This window comes from Cajanus cajan, chromosome 5 (assembly GCF_000230855.2).
Source record: "Cajanus cajan strain Asha chromosome 5, NIPB_CcT2T_4, whole genome shotgun sequence".
NCBI lineage: Eukaryota > Viridiplantae > Streptophyta > Magnoliopsida > Fabales > Fabaceae > Cajanus > Cajanus cajan.
Window position 1 is genome coordinate 59,973,029 of NC_138521.1, and position 20,437 is coordinate 59,993,465.

At 30.8% G+C, this 20,437-nt stretch overlaps 2 protein-coding genes across 5 annotated transcripts; one reads left to right on the forward strand and one right to left on the reverse strand.

Moving 5' to 3' along the window:
- The first annotated feature begins 3,745 nt into the window (after positions 1-3,745).
- RPE (D-ribulose-5-phosphate-3-epimerase) lies at positions 3,746-8,936 on the forward strand. Of its 3 annotated transcripts, none has more exons than XM_020370158.3 (10): positions 3,746-4,034; positions 4,581-4,695; positions 4,922-5,062; positions 5,142-5,255; positions 6,380-6,458; positions 7,406-7,515; positions 7,616-7,672; positions 8,061-8,130; positions 8,225-8,299; positions 8,660-8,936. In XM_020370158.3, the coding sequence occupies exons 1-9, from the start codon at positions 3,928-3,930 to the stop codon at positions 8,272-8,274; spliced, it is 843 nt and encodes a 280-aa protein (XP_020225747.1). In that variant the 5' UTR covers positions 3,746-3,927; the 3' UTR covers positions 8,275-8,299; positions 8,660-8,936. The 3 variants fall into 3 exon arrangements, with proteins under 3 accessions (XP_020225747.1, XP_020225749.1, XP_020225746.1); XM_020370160.3 differs by having other exon boundaries at positions 8,225-8,287; positions 8,656-8,936; XM_020370157.3 differs by having other exon boundaries at positions 3,748-4,034; positions 8,656-8,936.
- Positions 8,937-9,321: 385 nt separating this feature from the next.
- On the reverse strand, positions 9,322-12,870 carry LOC109807606 (RING/U-box superfamily protein). Of its 2 annotated transcripts, none has more exons than XM_020370162.3 (5): positions 12,544-12,870; positions 11,944-12,122; positions 11,646-11,729; positions 9,949-10,104; positions 9,322-9,607 (listed from the first exon to the last, which is right to left on the reverse strand). In XM_020370162.3, the coding sequence occupies exons 1-5, from the start codon at positions 12,641-12,643 to the stop codon at positions 9,485-9,487; spliced, it is 642 nt and encodes a 213-aa protein (XP_020225751.1). In that variant the 5' UTR covers positions 12,644-12,870; the 3' UTR covers positions 9,322-9,484. The 2 variants fall into 2 exon arrangements, with proteins under 2 accessions (XP_020225751.1, XP_020225750.1); XM_020370161.3 differs by having other exon boundaries at positions 9,949-10,113; positions 12,544-12,867.
- Positions 12,871-20,437: the final 7,567 nt, after the last annotated feature.

Sequence of the window (20,437 nt, forward strand, 5' to 3'; positions counted from 1 at the left end):
AAAGCAATTATTCACGACTAGGATTGCACCTTGATAAAATCCAGCAACTTAATAAAAACAAACGATCTTGAGAAAAAACAATTTTGTTACGCAATAACCACATGGACCATGTCACCGCATGCCAAATTAAAGACCAAATATTGTTTTCCTTTTCTGCCTCTAATTATCCTGTCATGTTGAGTAAAGTGTTCCATACTAATGTGTGTTAGAACAACATTAAAACTAGCCCATCATATATATATATATATTCAAATTCGCATAGACACTAAATAGTTAAAAAAAAATAAATGATTGATTTATCTTGTTATTCACAGAAAGAATATAATGTGAGACTTGCATCATTCAACACATATATTGAATAAAGTTTTTATAATGTGAGACTTGCATCATTCAACACTTATATATTGAATAAAGTTTTTTTTTTATTATTGATAATCTATTCAATCATGATCTCTAAGAAAAAGCCTTTATTTTATTTAATATTAGATATCTCTACAACTTTTTAAACTTTATTGAACTATTAGTGTAAATTTGTGGAGATTGCACCTGATTGACAATAAAATTATATGCTGATTTTGTTGTAAAAGTCTTGTTGTTTTCCATATCCTTACCTAGTATATAGTTTTGTCCTTGCTTATTAATTGAATGGTAATTTTTTCTCCCAAATGAAAATCTCTTTTCTTAATGACCATCTTCACTTTCAAATATTTTCTGCCCACTCCCTAATTTTGCAATATTTACATCCTTATTTTGAGACAAAAGGAAAAGTCTTGGAAATGCATCATTGAGAGAAATAGACCCTAACCAAGTGTCATGCCAAAACTTAATTTTTTTCTCCATTTCTCACTTTCCTTCTCACATTGCTAGAGAGCCGCATTGGAGTAATATTAGGCTAACTTTCTAATTTGGTTGAGTTCGACCACCACCATGATGTTGATTTGTAGTTCCTATTTTTTGAGGTGGTATCCTTGTTCAATGACCCATATCTTTGGTTAAGTATTTTGTACCAAGCTGCATTTTTATCATTGGGATATTTCCATTTCCACTTTGCCGATAAGTTGGGGTTAAATATTTCTAGATTCTCCACTCCCAAATCACCCTTCTCCTTTGGTAGACAAACTGTTTCCCATCTCACCCAAGCAATTTTATTGTTTCTTCTACTCCACCTCATAGGAAAGAATGTTGAATTAAAAAAATTAGTGTTTACTCACATAATAAAAGATATTTTTAGTAATATATTTTAATAAAATTAAAATATAGTATAAAATAAGATTTTTTGACAAAAAAAAAACAAGGCTATGCAGTATTTGACAAAAACTGTTTTGTATGAATAATATTTACCTTTTAGTATTTTTTTTCTTAATTGTAATTTTCATCTCTAAACTTTTGTTTTTCTTAATTTTGTTCTCAATAATTTATTTTTCATGAATTATCTCTCTAAATTTTGTTATTTTAGTATTGTTTATTAAAATACTAATAGAGTGTTTATATGATATGTTTAGTATGGTTTTTATAATAATTTTTGGGGAGTGATGTAACTTTATTTAAAATAAAATAAAATAGTCACAAATAATAATTGCATTTTGTGTTTGATATGTATATTGTTTGAGCAAACTTTTCTCTGAACAATTTTTCTCATAAATTATACTATTAAACTTTAATAGTGTGTTTGGATGGAGAATTTAAATGGAGTAATTCATTTATTTGAAGAATTTTAAATTCTTTGAGGTGAAATACCTTGTTTGGATGAGGAATTTATAAGGAATTTGAAATTCAAGCATTTGTGAAATTCCTTGAAATAGTAGAATTTCAAATTCTCCCAAAAGAGTAAGAATTTGAAATTCCTCATATTTTTTTCTTCTTATTTCACTTATATATTTTATCTTATCTCTTATCTCTTCATGTTTTTAATTATTGAATATTCAAAAATATTTTTAAAATTATTAAATATTATCTAATATTAATTTTTAAAATTATTAAATATTTAAAAATTAGCAAATATTTGTTTTTATAAAATTTAATTTAAAAATCTTAACATATAAATATATTTTTAAAATCAATTTTATCATGATAGAATCAAATTATCATATCCAACCTAACAATTTAAAATTTGAGAAATTTGAATTGACTTATCCAAACAAAATATTTTAAAAATGATAGAAATTGAAATCAAAGTAATTCAAATACCAAGAATTTAAAATTTCTTGAATTTGTAAAATTCCTCATCCAAACACACCATAAGATTTTGACAATGTGTCATTTTGTCTAGGGGTGGGCAAAACGAACTGAACTGAACTGAACTGAACTTATAAAAACTATACTGAACTTAAAAGTAGTTCATATGAACTGAACTAAACTAAATATTAGTTCAGACGAACTGAACTGAACTATTCTTTTGTGTCATTGAACTGAACTGAACTATACTATAAAAACTTGAACTGAACTGCAATTTAAACTGCACTAAACTATTATGATATTTTGAATTGAACAATTTTGACTCATTTATCTATCAAAATAGGACACATTTGTCAACTTTACTTTATTTTCCATTTTATTTAAATTTTTCAAAGGAAAAAAAATATAAAATTAAGTCAAACAAACTCAGTGAATTTTAAGTCTAAAAATAAGTAGTTCAACGTAGCTCAATTGATCTGTTAAGTTCAACAAAATTGATACAATTTTTTTTCAAATCACTTTTTTTCTAAAATTTTGGTTATTAAACTATCGAGTTAATCTATTAAGACATAACATGTTAAACACATTTAATTTTTATTTTTTTTATAAAAATAGTTCAATTTTTATAATTTAGTTCAGTTTTTATAGTTCAGTACAGTTCAACTTTACAACAGTTCAGTTCAGTTCAATTTTTTTTAAACAGTTCAGTTCAGTTTTTTTTACAAACAGTTCAGTTTTTTATAGTACAGTTCACCACCAGTTCAGTTCAGTTCAGTTTTTTTTGCCCACCCCTAATTTTGTCATATATGTCACATTAACACTTCGCTAGTATTTTGATGAATAACTTATCGAGGACACAAGTTGCCATAGTTTCAAATCTTAAAAGTATAATTTAAGAGCAAAATTACTAAGAATGAAATTCGATAGAAAGTGAAAGTTTGAAGTTATAAAATACACTTAAACCTTTTTTTTATAATTAAATTATTAGTATAAAATATTTTTTTTTACTTTGATAACTAATTTATCATTCATAAAACTTAAATCCAAGATTTTAATCATATATATATATATATATATATATATATCAAATTCTTTATTGAATACCTTTTATATAGAAATTATACTAGGACATAATAATAATTACATCCAAAATTTAATGAACATGCATTGTGAGTTAAAACTTTTCACATTCAACTAATAAAAATAAAAATTCAGAATTTAAATGATTTTTAAGAAAAATAATGCAAATATTAATAAGCTTATCATGTATAATGACTTATGATTGGATATATAAATTTGTTTTATACAGTGTATCATTATTAAACTCCTACATAAAAATATTAACAATATTTTGTTTAATTAGTGAAAATATTTTAAAATTGATAAATTTTATGAATCATTCATTTTGATTAAATAAATGTCGTGATTCGTAATTTATTAAAAAAAAAAGTTTGAGTAAATTTATTAGAAAGATTGGGTTTCTGAAAACATGGAGATAGACATAGGTGATGTAACAGCCTAACAGGTAATTAGCGATTGAAGGCAAAAACGTCCTTGCAGTTGCAGCTGTCTGGTATGTGAGACTGAGAGGCAGAGCGCCAACCGTTGCAGATAAGCACATCCCCCACCAACACTACACGTGTCAGCCACCTACTTTTCCAATTTTCATATCACAAAACCAAGTTAATTCACACCACACCACATTTTACACACTTGTGAACCCATACGATTCAATTGAAGGCGAAGAAGAACATGGCTGCAACTTCTTCCTTGTGCTCATCCACCCTCCAATCCCAAATTAATGGATTCTACCTTCGCAAAACCTCCCTTCTCCACCCTCCTTCTCTCACTTTCTCCAGGTACCAATTCAGACCCGAATCATGAATTTCACTCGTGTTTTCGATTGGAAGTCAAATCCATTCACTGGGACCCCTTTATGTCATACTGGGTTGTCTGTGGACATTTTCTTTTGTTCAAATTAAAAGAAAAGAACAACCTTTCGGTACTTTCCAGTCAGATAAATTGTTCCAATTAGGCCATAATGCATGCATTGTCTCCTTCGTAACCTGGTTTTAGTACATGTTATCTTCATCTGGGAAGACTGTGACTAATTGTTATGTTGATTTTGAACATGGATGGTTCTGTTTATTTGCATCCTTGCTGTCAGATTTTATATGTTCACGAGGTTTCATAGGCTAAAAAATGTTAGCTTCACAGCTTCATTCTATGAGACAACACTTTCAGGTGTTTGTTTGTGGGCTTCTAAAACTACTTTTCGTGTGATCGGCTCATATTTATGCGGAATCCAGTGCATGTATATTTTGTTAGATATGGCTTGTGCCTTGGGCTATTTGAAAGGTGATATAGTCTACTTTAATGTTCTTTTGTTTACTTTGTGAATTCAGGAGGAAATTTTCAACCACGGTGAAGGCTTCATCTCGTGTTGACAAGTTTTCAAAAAGCGATATCATTGTTTCTCCATCCATTCTTTCTGCTAACTTTTCAAAATTGGGAGAGCAGGTTCTATAACATGCTTTACTTTCTGTAATCAGCATTTCAGTTTCAAATGCTTTTCTTGGCTTTTGTCCAAAATCCAAATTGTTTACAATGTACAATATTTCATAATCATTTTACCAAGTTTGCTAATTGGTATTAAATCTGTCTTTTTTGTTTTGAAGTCACTATTAACATGTTTTTTAATTGTCAGCAATCATGATTATTTGAGTTTGTGGGTTATCTTGTCTAGGTGAAAGCTGTCGAGTTGGCTGGTTGTGATTGGATTCATGTTGATGTAATGGATGGTCGCTTTGTTCCAAATATTACAATTGGACCTCTTGTGGTTGATGCATTGCGTCCTGTGACTGATCTTCCTTTGGATGTACACCTGGTATTAATCTTTTTACATATACTAAATTAGGTTGATATTGAATCTAAGTACTTCTCTGAGTTTTGTTGAAACACTGCAGATGATTGTAGAGCCTGAACAAAGGGTGCCAGATTTTATCAAGGCAGGAGCTGATATTGTCAGTGTTCACTGTGAACAATCTTCCACCATCCATTTGCATCGTACAGTTAATCAAGTAAGGTTTCCTCTTGAACTGTCCAACTCTTGAACAAAATTGCTGCACCTGAACCTTGACATCAAGGGAACCCCACTTTGATCAAACTGTAAAATAAAAAAAGTTGAAGGGTCCAGGCATATGTTTAACCTAGTGTATAATTATCACATACAATTTGAGAATCTTATTATCAAGGACACAGTAATCATTACATATAGTACTGACGCTGAAATGAAAGTCCAGGATTTTAATAACAGTGAAGGAATGTCTGGGTTACTGACATTATTAAGGATATCTATACTTCATTATGTGTATGGATTGAAGAGCATTAACAAAGCAGTCTGAGGACTGGCTAAAAAAATGACCATTGCAATTTCTTGTGGTATTTAAGGTATCAACTTGCATGACTAAATTGTTATATTCATAATATTGGCATACTTTTTCATGACTCATATGAGCTTTGAAGTGTTTATAACTCTTTGAAGAAACATGAATGCCAAATACTAAAGGCTAAAGCTGAATGTCATATACAGGAATTTCTTAAACCAGGATTGACCTTAGAATGAATTTAGCATTTTCTAAAACTTTTTTTTCTTTTCAAAATGGTGAAATTCTTTTTGCGGTTACATGTCCTCACAAATTTTTCTTGGGACATGTGATGCTAAAATTGTTTTACATCTCTCTTCTTTTTTTTTTATCATTTTCTTGGTTGGTTTGGGTTAGTAATCACCTATTATTTAGGTTATCGTAAAGTGCAGTAGAAGGCATTGGTCTCTTTTTCTAGATGGCTAGAGCTATATGAAGTTGCGTACTTCTTATTACTTATGAGGTATGCTTTACCTCTTCAAGTCATTTAAGTGTCTAGATAAATAAATAGAGTTTAGAAGCCTTATACAGTAATACCATATCAGAAGTTTTCCTTTGTCTGAATCTATGTTTGCACCATTGTATCAAATTTGAGGCCTTACTTTTGAGTATATTCATTTCAGATTTGGTTGCTTTCTTTCAGAATCACAGATGTTATAAGTGAAAATGTTAAAAAGCCATCTAGGAAACTTGACAGTATAGATTATTCCTTGGAAAATATTTTCCCACTCCTGTTTTAATTTTCAGCTTATGTATCTGACTATGTTCTCTTGATTCAGGTGAAAAGTCTGGGAGCTAAGGCTGGTGTTGTCTTAAACCCTGCTACCCCCTTAACTGCAATAGAATATATCCTTGATGGTGAGCCATTTTTGCTCCCCTTTTCTGTTTCCTTTTCTTTTCATTATACAATAAGAACATTAATGATCCTATTTATGACTTTGGTTCCCAGTATGCTTTATATGGCTTTCTAAACCATGGACCAATACTGGCCTACTTTGGAGTTGGTTGTTTAGAATAGAAGTCACCAAAGCTACCAGTTTAATAAGTGTGTTGTTACTTCATTGCATTAATTATTTTTTAATAGAAGAGTATATTTTGAGCTATTGTAGGTACAGAAAAGGAAACTTTGCCTGTGTTTTGACAATGTAAAAGAAGTTATAATTTATAAACAGAAGACAGATTTATCAGCAAGTTTAATAGCAACATGGGACATATTAGTTCTACGATTAAGGTTGTTACACACTTACAGTTTACTTTCAAATCTAGAATTCACACATACTATTTTAGTTTTTGGGTGAATTACACTTGACGCTTTTTTTTTGTAATTTAAAGCATGACTTTTTTTTTCTTATTTTCATGTTTTAATCCACTGAATATTCCATGAAAGGCAACAAAATTTGAAAGATCAAGAATATTTTCTGCTTTGATCTTTAAGTAGTTTGAGCTTTCATTCTGCTAATATTAATATAGTTCTACACAGTTTTCTAATTAGCTTATTGTCAAATTTGGTGTGCATCTGAGCTGGAAATTTTTTACAAGGGAAAGTCGAAGGGATAATTTATTGTTTTAAAACTTTAGTGCTAAAATAAATTAACAAAGTATAGGAGTAAAATTTATTTTTTTTGGTCTTTATTTATTTTAATTATTCATGAGAAATGCATGGGCATTTTTTATCTCATTAAGGGAAGTAAAAGAGAATGAATCAACTTCTTTCACAGCATATTGAGATCTATTGAATTACATGTCTAAAAGTTGTTTTCATAGTTTGAGAATAAAGGTTCTTAATCTTGTTATGGTGTTGGCAGTGGTTGATTTGGTCTTAATTATGTCCGTAAACCCTGGATTTGGTGGCCAGAGTTTTATTGAGAGTCAAGTAAAGAAAATTTCTGATTTGAGAAGATTGTGCGCGGAGAAGGTACCATGATTGCATTTGTATGTGTCTATTATTTTTGTTTTTTCCCCAACCTTTATGTCTTACATGTCTTTATCTGCATTCTCTCTCTCTCTTTCTTCAGGGAGTGAACCCATGGATTGAAGTAGATGGTGGAGTTGGTCCAGCAAATGCTTACAAGGTGCCATATACAATCATATTGTCTTCCATCCAATTATTATTTAGAATGATCTGTAACAAATCTTGTACATGCTCATCTCAGCATATATTCTGATTATACTCGGTGATTGCCTTTTTTGAAAGGATGAACTCAACATAAAAATATTGGGAATATTGGGAAACGACTAATATGGAACGTGTATCTTATCATGCATTTCAACTTTATACTTACCACTGTACTTTGGCTAAGTGCTCCATTTTTTGGATAGAACAAGGAATTACAGATAAATAACGAGGGGGAAGCACATTATTGTTTATTCATTAAATTAGAATATGCTTTTAACATGGTGCAGTAATATGATTGACCCATTTGAGTTGTAAGATCCAATTTTTTATATCTTGTTTGGCAGGTGATTGAGGCCGGAGCCAATGCACTGGTTGCTGGTTCTGCTGTGTTTGGAGCTAAAGATTATGCTGAAGGTACAAAAAACATTTTGTGTGATTTGGCATATATTGTAACGTGCGGAAATTCAATGTGATTTTGATAATTTTCATGGCTTCAACTCCCTTGTAGCTATAAGAGGAATTAAAACCAGCAAAAGACCTGAAGCAGTCGCTGTGTGAAGCCAGCATGATTGTAAGCTCCAATGTAAGCTGTGTTTTTGCCCCAGAGGTTTCTCCATTGAATTTTGACATCAATTTTCTGATTGTGTGGTTGAATATAAACAAAATTGACCGCCAATGTGAGAAATAATCAAGTAAAATAATGGCAGACATTACTTAAGAGGCAGGAGCTAGTTTCAATGTGATGTATAATAATGTTATGCTTGTGAGTCAATTATCACTTGTATCTGACTGATAATTACTCAGTATTATTAGATATTATATCTTCGGTTGTGTGAAAAGTGTTAAGTTGAAAGCACAATGTATTAGGTGTTGTATTGATTGTGAGCATGATCTCAATCTAATTCTCATTGCTGGTTTTGCTCTGTTTGAACCTGGCAGACAGTATTCATGAATTAGCGGCCTATTAGGCACCATTATGTTGCCTGGCTTGCTGTCACCACTGGCTATTGCTTCTCTCTGGAATTAACTATAAGAAATCAGTCCAAGTAAGGCTGCTGCTGTGATGCGTAGTTTGTGTATAATCTTTTGGAGTATCAGAACAAAGGTTAAGTCAAGATAATGCCCTTGACCCTGTATCAGCTTGTAACCTGACAGTTATATCCCCCCATATTGTAAAACAGTTGTGCTTTCTATCAATACAACCAGCTAAATACATTGTATGCTTTTTTTGTCAAAGTTGATACCGATTTATTTCGTTCTTGTCAATACGATATTACGCCAGTCGGGATCCAAAATGTGTCTTTATAGTTTATTCATGTATCGAGGAAAGGACCCCTTGAAAGATGAAAAATGGACAATTCACTTTAAATTCCAATTAGAGTGCGTGTGCGTGAATTTTCACACTTTTACAATAAAGCATTTGATGTGAAAATTCCTCTTTTTTTGCTCCCTTGAAAGATAATATTTGACCAATTCACTTTAAATTAAAATGGTGCCCAATAGAATCTAATGACCAATTTCCTAGCATAGTAGCATTCCTCTGATACATTTACTTTTCATTTTCTCTCCCGAAACATGATTCGTTATTGGGGCTTGGGCATTGGCTTTCATACCAAACAGTGTTGTTTAATTACGTTATAGAATAGTACAAAATGCCAGTGTCAACTGTACAGAACTTGATAGTAATCTTAGTTTGTACATAATGAAACAATTAATACAACATATACATTTGCCCGTAAAGATGATCACAAAATGCCCAGGCAACAAGTTACACATTCTGTCTGCAGACAGGACACGAATCATTCTTGACAAGCCATTTGTCCACACATATCAAGTGAAATGTATGGTGACAGCGAGGTAAGCTTCTTGCAATTTCGCCTACTTCAATGTCCTGTATAATTCACTTCCCAATGTTAAGATCATTTGCATCAACAGTTTCATCAAAATTCAAATGGGGGATACTGAAGACGTGGGAAGTATTATTGCAAGCAAATGCATCTTTGTGGTCATTAAATATCATTAATACCGCTAGCAAGAAAAAGTAAAGGCTTCCTTAGTTAATTCTGCACATAATGTTGATAAGCACCGGGATTCAACACCTAATGGTTTAATATTAGTATTTCCAGAGTCTCCTAAAGTCCTTATCAATATTCTTTGTTCTTTTTAATCATTTTCACGCAGGTAACAAAACAAGTATTATGACATTCACATATCTTAAAAAAGAATAATCACCTGCAAACATATTGCACAGCAAGTATTCTCTGCCTTCATATCCTTTGTGATCATATGGTGCGGTAACTTCTTCAATGAATCTCCTGACAATCCTCTAGGTGCCACTAAGCCATGAATATCATGAATCTCATCATAGCCTGTATTAGCGATGCCAGCCTGCTCAAACTAAAACGAATGATCATACGTCAAAAAACTAGCTATTCTCTTATCCTACACACTGCCAGATAAAGTAGTCCAAGTACAGAATCTACAATTGACTTCTTAACAATAAAAATATGGAAGTAATATACTTTAACATAGTAGAAGACAATCAACATGGATTAATTAGTTGGTCCCTAAACTATTTGAGAATTTTCAAGTTCCTAAACTATTTTTTTTAATTGAGTTCTTGATCATGTAAACTAATTTTAGTTGGGTTCCCTGGATTTTTAAAATCACCATAAATTGTCTTTTTTTAGTGGTTTTAAGCTGCCAAAACTAATCCCAGTGAGCTATTTTTTAAAAAATAATTATTTTAGGAACCCAATTAAAAAAGAAAATAGTTTAAGAACTCACTTGAAAATTCTCAAATAATTTAAGGATCAACAGAGTAATTAAACCTAAATTTTATAAAGCATGCTTGTTAAAAACAAAAATCAAAGTGGTGCGGTATTACCATTTTGATCACTGAAATGTAAATAAATTTTGCATAGATTAACAAAAGTCAACAAGAGTGAAACAGAATAATCTGGGGAGAAAAAGAGGCACGTGACATCATTAACATACAAAAGCAATTGATAGCAGACATAAAAAGTAAAACGTGTTGTTAAAAAATTAAATAACCTGAGCATATGTAGCAGTAGCATCAATAGTAATTTTGGTTTGTTAGGACCATCTATTTGTTATAGTCTTATAGATGAACCTGCGATCAGTTACTTGGCGAATAGTCTCTCTATTAATATATAAGCCACATATAGTTATTAGGTAGACAACTTCTACATTTCAGTAAATTGACTAAATTCACTTTCTTCTCTCAAATTCTATCCTCTCTACCATGTCCTATGTCATGTGAACAACATCATGAACAAATTAAATATCCCAAAAACAATTGTTGACTGGAAAATTCTTAGTCCTACCTAGAGTCCTCTCCTTTCTAACTTGGCTTTAAATTTTCAAATAAATAAAACACATAATCCTTCAAAGGACGATAGGATTAACCATGGTACCATATCCTGATTTGATTAATGTATTGTGGATGATTTCCTTTATGAAAACAAACTCTCAGCTGTCAAATCTTTGTTTTATCCTTATTGTGTGCTATATTTGTTTGGATAATTAATCAAATATGTCTGCAGTTCAGTACACTTTGATTTGCATTCTAAAATATTTTGATGTTTTTTTACAAGGTAAATAGTTTAATTTATATTTTTTTTTAACTTCAATTTCAGATTTCAATAATGATATAGGTTACATGAGCTTCGCAGATGCTGATCAGACTGAGATTTTTTTTTAGGTTAATTGAAAGAAAAAGTGGTTCGTTTCTAATTACATAATAGTGAATTTGCTGATAAAACTAGCCGAGAGGAGGAGAAAAAGAAAGCTGGCATTTTGCAAGCTTTTCAAGTAAGGTTAAGTTAAAATATTGCACCTAATCCACGGAGGCATACAGCTATTGCTTTTAAAAGGAAAAAGTGGTGCAAGAGAGAAAGGAAAATTACCTGCAAATTGTAAGCAGTTAAAATAGCAGGTGTAAGGGACTCCTCAACAAGCCTCCCACGAACAAGTTCCTCTATAAAATCTGCCTGGATTTCAATGTCAAAATATTGGCTTAAAACTATGAATTAAGACTATAAAGGTAAAGCACACTTTTAAATGCTACTTAATGAACAGGCTACCACAAATAAGTGCAAAGCATAAAACCTAAAAGGTAACCATATTGTGCCTCATCATTTTGGAAGTTACAAATCATTTTACACAGAGATACCAACGAAAAACAATAACAAAATGAATACCAACCATAGATGATGCCCCCCGTGAGCCAGTTTGCTCCATGCACCAGTAGGCACGTGAAGCTTCCAAAACCTCCACCGAGAGTATGGAGCCAGCAATGGCACCCAATGAAACTCCCCGGAGAAGACCACTCTTAGTAGCCTTAGCTGCTAAAGCACCAGCTATAGCTCCTGTGAGGGCCCCAGCTGCAATCAAACATAAATTTGATTTATGCATAAACTCAAGCACCCTTAAGGCCAAGTAAACATTTAACATTCTACACCCTTAAAATTCTCTACCTTTGTACAGTATCTACACCAACTACCAACAATTCCGGTCACAAAAAATATCCAACAAAAAAAGAGCATAAATGTGATTTATAGCACGCAATTTATTCCTCCAACAAAAGGGAAAGGAAAAAGGCAGATTCTTTCCCAATTCTATTTCTACTTTCCATTCTACCCAACAGCAAGCCTCGCTAATTACACCATAATCAACGGCAAATCTAACAAAAGGCTCCAACTTTAGGGCAAAGAAACCGTTTTATGAACGCCCCACTTATCAAAACAAAGAATTAACAACATTGGACAGAAAACAATGGAAATAAAATAAGAAGGAAATAATTACCAATGGCAAAACACACGGTGAGGGCCCCAGAAATGGTGCATAATATGAATTTAGACAGGGAACGAAATCCCAAAGGTCCCTGGATTATTCCAGTTTCCATATGGAATCTGGGTTTGTCAAAGAGGTGCAATCTGCAAGGCCATGGCTGGTGCTGTTCTTGTTGTTTATTGGTGATTATGATGGGATTAGAAAGGATAAGAGAGACCCCAGATTTTTAGATAAAGGAAAATGGATTGAAAGGTAAGGTAAGGTCATGCAGAGATCAAAAGAAAGATGATGGATGGTATATACGATAAGTCAAAGGAAAACAACACCAAGAAAAGAAATGCCCATACTACTTGTTTATATTTTTTTTTTTAGCACTTCTACTTAATTATACGGTGTACTATAATAATATAAATATGATATATATAGAGAGAGAGAATGCCTAAATTTAATCCTTAAAAGAATAATTTTTTTTTCGAACTCTACTTATTTTTTTAGTCAAATTGGATTAATTTAAAATAAATTCTTAAGAAATTATTACAAAATTAAAAGAATATATAAAATTATGATGGAGTAGGTTAAGAAAAACAAAATCTATGATAAGAAATATTCATTATTTAGTATATATTTATAGACTCCAATAAAGATTAGTCACTATTTTTAAAAAATAGATATTATCTCTGAATTTATACATAAATAAAAAATGGTTAAAACTTTTTGAACAAAAAATATAAATAAATTTTAATTAAGTTAACATCATTTAACAAGAACACTATCTATTATAAATATAGTTAAGAATTTAAAAAAATATAATGTATATTTTATGTGAAATTATAAAAATAAAATACATTTAATAGGCTTTTTAAATTTATGTAAGATTAATTATTTTTTTGCTTACATAATACTTCGTACCTAACTATCTATATTTAGATTAAAATTAAAATTATGGAATAAGTTGAGAAAAAGAAAGTGATGTCATTTGCATGGGAGTGACATGGTGGTTGGTACCAACCAAAGCATGTATTTATTTTGTAATTAATGTTAATGCCCTCATGTTATAATTTTATTATTACACGCACGAAGGCCTATCACAAAAGGTTGTACTAATCTAATGATTATAGGCCCATAACCTATAATCCCATGTTCTCATCCAATGCCAAAAAAAGGATTATCATTTTCAGCATCTCCAGCCACAAAATCTGTACCCTCACCATTAACTCACCAACAACCAGGAGGAGCTTCTGATTTTTTGGTTCATGTAAAATGCCGATTTTTTTTTTAAATCAATTCAAAAAATACTTAAATTTATGTATATTGCATTAAAGAAATTAGTTAGATTTATTTAATTTTATTAATTTATTATATAAAAAAATTAACTTTCACTTTTTAAACTATCTTTAATAATATTTATTGAAAATAATAATCAAGAGTATTTTTTAAAATAATAACATTAAATAAGGTCAAGTTAATTAAAACTTATTTATGTTTAAGTTTAAAAAATTTAATTACTATTTTTTGTTTATATATAAATTTAAAAAATATTAATTGATGTGTGTAAGTAAAAAAAAAAAAAACAGTAACTTTTGTTAACTATAAGAAACACTCGTTTTCAAGTATATTAATTGTTAGAGTAATGTTATACCACCTTCCTTTAAGAAAAAATGTTACTGTCCTCTGAAAATCCTCTAACTACTTTATAAAAATATTAAATAATAAATAAATAAATTCTATTATGAGGAGATATTTTACTTATTAGTTTTTACTTATTCAATATTCAATAAATATCAAAGAAAATATATTTAATCGCATATTATTTTTCCTTAATTACTTATTCAATTGAATATAATTTATTTTCTTTAAATAACGACAAAGTCTTATCCCACTTATTGAGGTCAATTTTATGAATCTCATGGCATCATTCAACTTGATAAAAAATAATAATAATAATGATTTACCAAGGTATTTTTCTTTATATCTTATCCCAAAGTTTTTTTTCTTTAATAATCTCTCACTCTTACTTTTCATCATAATATAGTTTTTTATTTATTGATATATCCTATGACCTTCTTTGTACATGATCAACCAACTTTAACTAAATCATGTTTTTTTTCAATTAATGTTACACTAATATATATATATATATATATATATATATATATATATATATATATAATAAATTCATATCATGTCCTTTCTTGTATGATCATATAATCTTTTTATCCTTATCATTTATAATATTCTCATTTTTATCTCTCGTTATTCCTTTAAAGTCTAACATATGATATAACGATATAGTTAAGTTTATTCTTGAGTTTAATAGAATATGTGTTTTACAATCACATATAACTTCTAATGTTTTTCTTCATTTTAGACATATTATTTGTATTTTATGTGCGATATTGTTATTAATTTCTCTATCATTTTGTATTATTGATCCTGCAATTTAAATTTGAAAACTTATGAACTAATATTGATTGACACAAGTAAGAATTATTTGTATTCTTTAATTAAGTTGTCTAAGATTCGAATCTTAACCTTGAATATATAATAAATTATCTTGAGAGAAAAATATTTCTCTTGTATACACTCATAATTCTCAATGAAAATTAGTTACTTTTCACAAACCAATATCATGCTTTAAAAAAAAAAAAAAAAACTTATGATATAACCTCTTCTCTCATTTTTACTTCCTTGTCGTATACTTTTAATCTTTTGTTAAAATTGCAATTCATGTGTCCTATCTTATTCTTACTTAAGAAAAATCCTTTGATTCCGATTTGTCTCCATAAATCAAGTTTAATGTTATTTTTCTTGAATTTCAGTTATGCTGTTAATTTATTCTAATGCACTAAAAGAGTTATCAAATATACTATCTCAAGTTAAAAAAAAAATAATTATTATTATTTTGAACTCAATGTTTAATTAAAAGTATTTTGATATTTTACTTAATATTTTAGTTTAAAATTTTCAAAATTACATAATTATCCTTAGAATTATAATTTTTTCACTTCTAGCCATTGCACTAACTCAAATTCAATCATAAACTTGTTTGACCAATCTTTAATGGAAACTATCCATCAATTAATTGCTTTTGACAGAAAGTACGAATAGTCAATAATCATTACTTGTTGGCAATTTCCAGTTAAACTTCTCCTTCCATAGGTTCAAATAAGGGAGTTACCTCTGCATCGATGTCCCTAGAGGCTATTGATAATTAGGGATACAAAAAATATATATAAAAAAAAACTAAAAGAAATAAGCATTATTAAAATAATTGAAAAAACATTATTATATAAAAATTATCCTAAAAAATAGTAAAAAGAGAATAATGATTAAAGTAATATATTTAGAATAAAATGAAAGAAAATAATATGCTGCAATTTATAAGTTAATAAGTTATAAGCTTGAATAAGTTGTTTATCACATGTCTTAATTTGATCATACTAGTAAAAGAAATTGTTCCTGTGTTAGGATACACACTTCACTTATCCTTGTTGTAGCGGGTCTGATCCTGAGTCTCGGTCTTCTCGTTTCTATCCGGGTAGTCCGATGTGGGGGGGTGTGCTTGCAAAGACACTCCAACGCTCAAGTAAGTATTCGGCGTAATAAATGCGGTAATTGAAAGTTAGTTACGTACCTCGTTGGGGTCCTATTTATAGTGATTCTTATTGGGCCCGATTAAGGACTGGGCCCCGGGAAATTAGGGGGCTAATCCGGTGCATTACATAAATTAACCTCTCCATAATTATCCTGGCGTAAATCTGTGACTTGGCCGAGCACACCGACACGTTCCGTTCAGATTGTGAGTGGTCGGTGGGCTCGGGTATTCGACCTGGTCGTCCACGGACTCAGGTATTCGGCCTAGTCAGCCACGAACTCGGGTATTCGGCCTAGTCGGCCATGAACTCGGGTATTCGGCCTAGTCAGCCACCATACGGTATACAACCCCCACAGCGTCGAGGATGGGAAAGACAAAGACGTTTTAATTATATAGGGTTGTGGTTCTCGGCGTGGAATGGCAGATGTTGCTTCCGATCGCTAGTAGTAGTGTGCATGTTCCATGCGATTTGATATGCGATGTATTTGATCCGCGAGAGTGCTCGACTTAAGGGTGTTCGGCCGAAGCGTGCTCGGCCTCGGAGTCGGATCATGCGCTTTGATACGCGAAGTATTTAATCCGCGAGAGTGCTCGGCTTGAGCGTGGTCGGCCCCAGAATGTTGGGTCACGTGATTTGATGCGCGAAGTGTGTTGGAGCACGCGAGAGTGCTCGGCTTGAGAGTGTTCGGCCGAAGCGTGCTCGGCCTCGGAGTCGGATCATGCGATTTGATACGCGAAGTGTATTTGATCCGCAAGAGTGCTCGTCTTGAGAGTGTTCGGCAGAAGCGTGCTCGGCCTCGGAATCAGATCATTCGATTTGATACGCGAAGTGTACTTGATCTTATCACATCAAATACATTCTCTGTTAAAAGCTATTAGGATCATATTATAGGAGGAAATTTGGATAATATCTACAAGATGTTTGTAAATTTTAACCTTCCCTTCACTAGTGTACAGAAAATAAAATATGTTCTATTGGACAAAATTGTTTGTTTAAATATTAAAAGTATAATATAATTAAAATTTATAAATAAAATAAATTACATTTTAAATTTATAATAAATAATTTATATTACAATACAAAATTATTTTTAATTATTATCTTTTAAAAATATTAGTTTAATTTAAAACAAAAAAAAAAATTGAAAGAGTCAAGACATTCAAAAAGTTTTTTTAAAAAAATCAATAGAAAAATATAACAACTCATAATGATTTCTTATTTAATGGTTCAATTACTAGCAGTAGAAAAAAAACTATAACTACATAAGATTAATATATATATATATAATAATAATAATAATATACGTTAAAATTTAAACAACCACCAAAGTATTATCGAGATTATACAAAAATATAAATATGTATAAAATTCAATATTAAAAATAAAATTTTTAAATTGTTGGTTAAACAACAACTAAATCAACAGGTTATATTAGAGTAACCTAACAAAAAAAGTAGTAAACCATCCTTTAGCATGACCTCACCAACTAAACCTTGCTTCCCACTCAACCTTGCTTTGTTCCTATATAAACATAATCATCGTAATCCAACAACAAATAAACATGTAATGATGAGTTAATATTCAAAAGAATAAATATATAACAATTATAGGAGTAAAACAACATATTACAAACACCAACATGTAAATCACACAACATACACCTCAACCTGACATTCAACAATCTTACAAAGGTAAACAACTTGATCATGTCACAAAATATCAAATTACGCTAAAACCATGTCATTCAACAACAATACCACACAATATAAGAACAACACCAAAATCACCACATCATATACGAAATTTTTACGGAAATAATAATTTTTTAAAGAAAAATTACAAAAATGACACCTGTGCAAGTTTATTTACAGGAATAGAACGGTTTACTGTTCATGCTCAGAATTCGGTTCCCCGGGAATCGAATTCTGAGCTTAAATTTTTTTTTTCTTCTCAGAATTCGGTTCCCGGAGAACCGAATTCTGAGTTAGTTTTTTTTTTTTTTTGTGTTTGTGGCCCATTTTGGGCAAATGTTAGAAGTGGAACGGCCCGTTCCGAAAGCAGAACGGCCCGTTCCGGAAGCAGAACGGGCCGTTCCACTTCCAACATTTGCCCAAAATGGGCCACAAACACGGAAAAAAAAAATAAACTAACTCAAAATTTGGTTCCTGGGGAACCGAATTCTGAGAAGAAAAAAAAATTTGAAGCTCAGAATTCGGTTCCCGGGAAACCGAATTCCGAGCATGAACAGTAAATCGTTATATTCCTGTAAATAAACTTGCACAGGTCTCATTTTTGTAATTTTTCTTTTAAAAATATTATTTACGTAAAAATTTCCATCATATGCATAATACCCAAATTACACGCCTCATGACTCATTCACCTATAAAGGTCTTTTACAACAAAGGTGATTAGTCTAAGTGACTTGACCTTACTAAGTTAACATGATATTTTTACACATGTTAAATCAACAATCAATTTGGATACCAATTCATAACAACACAATTTCTCGGATTTCACCATTTAAACTAGGAGGTTTAGTATTATTGTTAGGATGGAACATCTTGGGTGCGAGTCTACCACAACATTAACTTGCATAACTAAGTCTCTCATGAGATTAACCCGTTAGCTACTCTCCAAATACTACGACATTTTGATACTTAGTTAGGGATTTTGGCCCCCAACCTTGTTTCTTATTCAGTTGGTCACTTTATACATGCATGTCTTGACCTTACCCACATACAAACCAACATTGGTCACTTGTAATAAATATAATTTGACCTAACCCGTATACTGTGATCACTTATAATTGATATGTTTTGACCTTACCCACATACTGCACCAATTGAGGTCCTATAAGAGATTCAACTATTAACTTCAAGAGTCAACTACTTAATAAGAATTTTAAACAAGTAGGCTTGTAGAACACCATACCAATATCCTCACAATAAGATATCCAATTTTAAAAAACACTCTCTCTTCTAATCCTAACTCAATAAACACAACACACCCTGATGCCTTAATATCTCAAGCATTATCAACATCATCTCCTCAATAGTTTAATTATCAACCATTTGATCATCAATACACATTATCTCAGATTAATGCATAAATAACTAATAACATACATCAATATAAAATATATAATAGATACAACTAACCTACACATGTTCACCATTTTGTTAACCAAACAACAAATTTTCACAAAGTAAATCAATTATGTCTGATGTCACTCTACCCACACTTGGCTTCATTGAGACAGAGAGTTATTGGGCTTGCCAATGCCTAACACCACTTAACATGTGGCCACCGTGGTGAGATAATGAACCTATGTTGCTCTCACACTTAGCACGACCAAACTCCACGCTCGACCTCATTTCAAGTAAAGAGCCTTTGCCTAACTCATATCCGATGTCACTAAACTGGAGCACTTGGTAGAATCACGATTTTGCTCAATCCACCTGAAACTTAGAAGATTTTCAACATGCAACACAACATATCATTCATACACACCATCAACAACTTGAATCAAACCAGAGTAACAACATGTAACATAAATTTGATCATCATTCACTCTAAAATCTCTTCATATATTCAAAGCTCTCAAAGCTTCACAACACAAGAAAACACATCATTTAATCACCAAAACAAGTACGTTTTGAGTTGTCAGATAACATTCAATTTATCAATCCAACAAAGAACCATTTATAGTTTTCCTTACCTTAAAATCTCAAAAATTTGAGAGAGAAGAGGAAGAAGGTGACTATAAGCTAACACTAAAGTTTCATACCCACATCGATTCTTAGCCTCTGAAGCTTTGAATCAACAACGAACAATGACAACTTTCAAGAGAAGGATACTACAAATACTTGGAAGTTAATTAAAGAGGAGAATTCTTACCAACTTCATAACACTTATCTTTAAGGTTCTTAAGAAATAAACTTATGAAACTCTAGTCTTAAAAACAATCTTATATATCCTTCTTTCAAGGTTAAACTAGATCTCAACATAGAGAAACCTTCAAACACTTGTATCTCTTCATGAATTCTTAAATTTTCAAAGTTTTCCTAACAAGAAAACCACAACATATAATTATTGTTAAAAATAACAATAATTAACAAATATATACGATGTTAAAAAAAAAACTAAAAATATTGTAGCCCAAGAATGATTTTTAAAAGCATTTTCGTTCAAAAGAACTGTTATAATTCTAATTTATAATACTTTTTGTAAGCTGGTGTACTTAATTAGAATATCCTTTCTAGAGAAAACCTAAATTTTTTGTAAAAAAGAAAAAGAATCTGAATTTATTA

Coding starts and splice junctions, on each gene's coding strand:
- RPE (XM_020370158.3), top strand. CDS start 3,928: ATGGCTGCAACTTCTTCCTTGTGCTCATCCACCCTCCAATCCCAAATT. Junction 5,256..6,379: donor TGCATCGTACAGTTAATCAA/GTAAGGTTTCCT, acceptor CTCTTGATTCAG/GTGAAAAGTCTGGGAGCTAA. Junction 6,459..7,405: donor AATAGAATATATCCTTGATG/GTGAGCCATTTT, acceptor TGGTGTTGGCAG/TGGTTGATTTGGTCTTAATT.
- LOC109807606 (XM_020370161.3), bottom strand. CDS start 12,643: ATGGAAACTGGAATAATCCAGGGACCTTTGGGATTTCGTTCCCTGTCT. Junction 11,730..11,943: donor CACGGGGGGCATCATCTATG/GTTGGTATTCAT, acceptor ATTGAAATCCAG/GCAGATTTTATAGAGGAACT. Junction 9,608..9,948: donor GCTGTGCAATATGTTTGCAG/GTGATTATTCTT, acceptor TGAATTATACAG/GACATTGAAGTAGGCGAAAT.